Source organism: Benincasa hispida, chromosome 8, assembly GCF_027475165.1.
Source record: "Benincasa hispida cultivar pf3 chromosome 8, pf3_genome.v1.1, whole genome shotgun sequence".
In the NCBI taxonomy this organism is placed as follows: Eukaryota; Viridiplantae; Streptophyta; class Magnoliopsida; order Cucurbitales; family Cucurbitaceae; genus Benincasa; species Benincasa hispida.
Genome location: NC_143485.1, coordinates 6,245,769 through 6,251,730, shown reverse-complemented (window position 1 = coordinate 6,251,730; position 5,962 = coordinate 6,245,769). Strand labels below are relative to the sequence as shown.

At 32.6% G+C, this 5,962-nt stretch overlaps 1 protein-coding gene across 2 annotated transcripts in view; it reads left to right on the top strand.

Moving 5' to 3' along the window:
- Positions 1 to 3,333, top strand: part of LOC120083699 (uncharacterized) — a 14,377-nt gene extending 11,044 nt beyond the window's left edge. For both annotated transcript variants that reach the window (XM_039039543.2, XM_039039544.2), the window contains exons 7-8: positions 1,450 to 1,534; positions 3,015 to 3,333. In XM_039039543.2, coding sequence (XP_038895471.1) covers positions 1,450 to 1,534; positions 3,015 to 3,205 — 276 coding nt within the window. In that variant the 3' untranslated portion in view covers positions 3,206 to 3,333. The remainder of the gene's footprint in view (positions 1 to 1,449; positions 1,535 to 3,014) is intronic.
- The last annotated feature ends 2,629 nt before the right edge of the window (positions 3,334 to 5,962 follow it).

Here is a 5,962-nt window from a genome sequence, read left to right as displayed (position 1 = left end):
TTATGTAGTTGGTCTCTCTTTTTTTGTATGCTCGTGTAGTCTTTCATTTTTTTCAATGAAAGTTATGTTCTCATCCCATTTCCTCCGGCACGGAAGTGGAATGAGTGAAATTACGTGAGAGAAAGAATCTCTTGGTGGAGTCCCCCTGAGCCGAGGACTGAATAGCACAACTTAGTGACTAGGAGCGGAGGGAGAGCCCATTGCGCCTTGTTTTTGTTTGACCGGCCTATCCTCTTTCGAGAAGCAAACTCCCTCCGGTTGTCCAGTCCCTGGGTGGCTCTCGGTTTTTGAGCATGTTGGGAGATTAGGTGGCAGTTGAAAGAGTTGCTCGAAAGCTTGACGAACAAACGAAAAAAAGAAAGCCCTAACTATTTATTTGAGTAAAGGGCTTTTCTCTTTAAGAAGTCCTATTCTTTGGGATATAGTACGGGTAATTCAACTAAAATGTCTTTATTGTGCTTTGGAATGATGTTGAAAAATTGTTGACCACCTTCAGAATAAACACTAACACGGCTAATAGGTCGAAATTCTACAACTTTAGTTGCTTTCATTTTCTTCAGATCTTGATTCAAGAGTTGAGGATCCCAAGATGCTGGGAGCATTTTTTTTAATACAAGAGTAACGATGCCTTTTTCAAAAAAGAAAATTGCGGAACACCTTCAAAACATCCTCATTAATGATGTTTCATAACTTTTTTAAGAATTCCCCTATGCATTCACTGGGCCCTGGAGCTTTATTCTCCCTAACTCGTGAATCACAGCTTTACTTTCTATTTTTGTAAAGGTTCTTTCCAAATCTTGATTTTCTTCTACAAATATAGGCCTACGATCCAATCCAGGGTGTAGGGATATAAAGGGAGAAAAGGAAAAAAAGGAACAACACTCTTGACCAGGGAGATTTTGAAACAGACATCCTTCCGTGATCCTTTTCCCAAAGCACTCTCTTATTCCTCTCTCTATCCAAGAACATATGAGGCATTTGTCTCAAACTTTACGACATTGGCTTATAAATTATAAGTTTTCTGTCTGTTATTATGTTGTAGGTCACCTTTTTGTTTTTTATTTTAAAAAACAAGATTGATATAAGAACTATTCTAAGCATCAACTTTTGATAATCATATGAATACAATCGATCGTATTCGACTTAAGGGTCAAGTACATTTGTTTAGGTTTTGGATTTATGTTAATTTTATTGTCAATCTTGCAGATCTTTGAATTCGATGACAAGTACTTAGTGTTTTCTTCATTTGATTGTGACTAAATTTGCAGTAGAATAAGAACTAAGAAGTGAAGTATGTTAGAGACTTGTCCCTGCTATTGAAATTTAAAGTATTTGTATTATTTCTATGCATAGAAGATACTTTTTTGTTTTTTCTAATTAAACCTATTTGTAGCATTCAAATTTGAATGTGCCTTTTCTCATTAGCATTCCTATCCATTTGGATTGCAGAAACAGAAGGTTTCTGAAGAATCTCCTCATGACCCTACCAGTACTTCAGAAAAAGCTGTTGTTCTCAATAGCCTCACGGGTGAAGGTAACCCTACTTTTTATTTTTATTCTATCTACTTTTCTAAAGAATGAATGTTGGGCAAATGGTGTTTATAATACGAATATATACTAATCTTTAATTGTTTTGCCCTTTCTCTCAATATTGCAAGAAAAAGTTTTTGGTAGAAGTTAGTGCTGGGTATAAAAAACAAACTTCTCTCTAGTTTTTTCTCTCTACATGGGAAGGTTACAGTTGATAGAAGGCCTTTTCAATTCTAACGAGTGGAAATAGAATAGTTATTTTATTTATTTATTTTTTGGCAATGGAAACAAACTTTTCATTGATAAAATGAAAGAGACTAATGCTCGAATTACAAGGAGACATGATAAGCTCGAAAACTAGGGATCAACAAACGTATCCAGATATCTCAACTAGGTTGACACACCCATAACACCCTCATCAAAATACAACTATTAAATTGGAGTAGAATGTACCATATTGGCATGAGTACAATGAGGAAATGAATAACATTAAAAATTTAGACATCTTGAATGGAATACTCCTTAAAAAAACTTAGATTGAGGGCACCAAGAAGAAGCTAGAAGATGAGTTGAACGAAAACGATCTGACCAATCAATAGATTTGTCGTGGAAGACTTGCTGGTTACACTCAAATGATCTGTGAGCAATCAATATGGAAGACTCGCTGGGAAGATGTAGCTGAAAGGGGTGGGAGATGACAGTGAGTATAGGGTAAGATGGGGCAAGGGTGAGGATGGTTAGGTAGAAGACAGAAAATGACATAAAGGGTATTTTTCCAAGAGGAAAAAACGTCCATGACCTTTTGTGCTTATGTTAACAATCCTAATTTTGACTATATTTGAAAGCTTTTTCAATCTCTTAAATAAAAAAGCATCAATTATGGGGTTTTTTCCTCTTGGTGGCTCGGTAAGGTAAGGGGCAGGCAGTATCACTAGATCCCTTTTGGAACTCCGTTCAACCTTGAGCTTCCAACCAAGTTCATCATGTCCCGTATTCAACTAACTGGTCCAGACTGGTTATAGCTCTTTTTACAAGTAAAACATGTTACTATGGTACACGTTTCTAATAAAGATCTTCCGGGTGCTCTCAATCTCATTGGCTAAGGTTCTCCATCTCTTAAACCCACTTAGACGATGCATGTTTGAATCGTCAAAAGTGAGTTTAATAAGAAAATCCTTAATTTCTCCCGAGATGATGCAAGTTCAATTGCTAACTTTCTTTCTTTCTTTTTCCCTGGTTCAACAATGTACAAACTGAGGATTCGAAACTTCAACCTTCTGGTTGAGGGTTTTATTTATTTATTATTTTAACAAGAGACAACTTTTCATTCATACAAAATTGTAAACTATCTTGCTGCTTGACGATTATGAAAATAAGGACAATAGTGTTTATGTGAGAGATGTAATTGCATGAATGAGTTCATTAACGAGTTGAGTACTCAAATTTTGATGTATTTGCTCTCTTTTTTGTTACTAATTGAACAGGTAAAGATGGCAACGTTGGCACATCTAGTGATGCTAAATTTGTTTCAAAATCTTTGCCAGTCATAGTTTCTATTAAAAAGAAACCAGAATTGACTGCTCGAGTGGAGAATAAACAGAGCTTGGACATTCAAAGCAATGATACGAACACTGGACTCGAGTCATTGTGCCAATACGATAGTGACGAGGATTGATACATTATATTATATCGGTTTGAGTTATTCTATTCTTAGAACTTTAATGTGTATACAATATAACTTGGTAATAATAGTTGGTTTCGTTTTATTATATTAACAAGTAATATTCTCTTGTGCATGGTCAATGTTTCCTTCTCAACTTCTCACATGTGAGACGATCTCACAGTTTGTTGCCGCATTCCTCGCATCTAAGGTATTGGAAGAGTAAGTTTCTTCTCTTCTTCAAACTCCTTGTCCAAATGGTTCATCTTACGTGTGGTTTTGGATGTTATTCAGTAGTGTTTTGTTTTGATTAAAAAAAAGTAATATTTGCTTGTGACAGGTTTCCTCTCTGAAAAACATGTATGATTGATTATCGTCGATCCATGTCGTCCATTGAATAGGTATTTTGTACAAAAGAAACGAATTGTTATCAACTCTTTTTGTAGGGCATTGATAACATTTTGTCCCCTTGGAATATAGCATTAAAATTGACTTGAAGAATTTTCACTTTAACACTATAATTCTGGTATATTATTGTTGTTAATCATAGTAAGTACGAATTTAGGCCATGTTAATCAAATTGTAATGAAAATTGGTGTAATAATAATGAAATTTCATTGATGGATCAATTGTAATGAGCTTGAATCACAAACATAATTGGATTGTTTTTGATCATGTTTACTTAAAATTATGAATTTTGTCGAATTTACTGTTATTTCTATTTCTACCTTTGATGGTCAAGCGGTAACGGTAACGATAACGATAAAAATTTCAAAATTGATAATTTTTCCGTTACAATAGTAATAGTAATGGTAATCGTAATGGTAATTATAATGGTAACGATATGGTATAATTTTCGGGCGTAATCGAATTGACATCAATTAGATTGTGTTATTTCATTATACAATTGTACGTGGGCTTCATGTGTCAACACAATTACATAACCAAGTAAACTACACCAAAAGTAATCAAATGGAGTCTAATTTTTTTTATTCATGTTGATCTATTACGTTTTCACTGGGATAAATGAGACTTTAAGTTAATCAAATCGAGAGAATGCATGTGGATCAATTGTATTGAGATCATTAAGTATATTTGTTCTTTATATAATAATTTAAACAAACTATTTTTATTATAAATAAAAAATAATAGGTGTAATTTAGACGCCCATTCTTAATGTCTATTGGCCATGTGTTATATTCCTATTAGCCCATGTATTGTCTGTGTCTCAAGATTATATACTATTAATGTCTATGTAATCTACCTCCTACTTACCACTTTGCCTATGAATAGTGACATTTGGTAGATCTTGAATATACGCATATTAGTGAAAATTAATGAGAATTTTGGAGAGAAATTTAAAAGAAGAGATTTTCACAATTGCATATTTTCTTGAATTTCTTTAAATTTCTATATTTATAATTTTTTTTCATTTCATTTTATTATTTTATTATTATATTAAATTTTCTCCATGTTCGTGTTCTCGTAGTACGCTGTTGTGTACCTCAATTTTATAACACGAACATAAGTTTCTATTGGTTCCCTTATTGAAAATAGGTCCTAAAGATAGGCCGGGTTTTCCTTTATTATAATTAATAAATTAAGTGTTATTTTGCGTATTTGGTAAATATTAAATTTCTAATATAAATACTGAAGGATCTCGTTTTACAGAGAACCTATGAGCGGAAGCGGAACGTCCAAATCCCATTTCGATTGAAGATAAACATTTACAGTAAAACATACATATTATGCACTTTAACTAAATTACATCATGCTTTTGAATAATAATAAATAGAGTTTAGAGATTATACCTTTAAAGAACTTTTCTTCAAGTAAATCCCTCATACTGTCATGAACACAACGAACAGTCACGAACTCTCCTTGAGCAAAAAACAATGAAACTCGAACCAAAATTGTAGGACACTACCACTTGGTGACCTTGGTATTCTCGAGGTGAGAACCTAGAAGTGGTAGGCTCTGACTATTTTGGTTAGGAGGGAGTTTGTGAGATTTTGAGGAGGAAGACGATTGAAGGAAGAAGCAGTATATCATAGGAAAAACTTCAATCGTTTAGTTCAATGATGCTATCGCATAGGCTCTCTATTTCGTGTATATGACTTAGGAAGAAGAAGAAAAATCGTTTTTTTTTATTCCATTTTCCATAAAAACCACTAACCACCCACTAAGGTGGTTAGAGAGAAATAGGGGATAATTATAATTAATAATTATAAATAAATATGATAACCAACTAATCATATTATATTTATAACCTATAGTTTTAATATTGCATCACATACAATATAAACTATAATTCTTTTTCTCTATTTTATGGCATTTAATATAAATCATATTTATATTAAATTTAATAACCATGAATCTTATTCATAGAAAATATGTTTGAATCATATTCAAATATTTGTTCCTCCAGCTATAATGTATCAAATTCATTATATCAATTATATCATATATAATTAAACTAATTTAATTATAACATATATAATTGAACAAATTTAATTATATCATAATTCCATCTCATTAATTTGAACATTTCAAATTAACCCAAAAACTGATTCTCAACTAAACCCTTTTGAGCTACCAAGGGGACCTTATGGACTTGTAGCTTGAAACTATAATTAAACTATTTATTTACTTTTTCTATCATCTGTTAACTGTTAGACACTCCACTAAAGACCAACAGTTGCACTATTCGCACTACAAATATATTTTTGTGTTCATTGAATATAACCAATATGATGACCCTTCACAAATTGT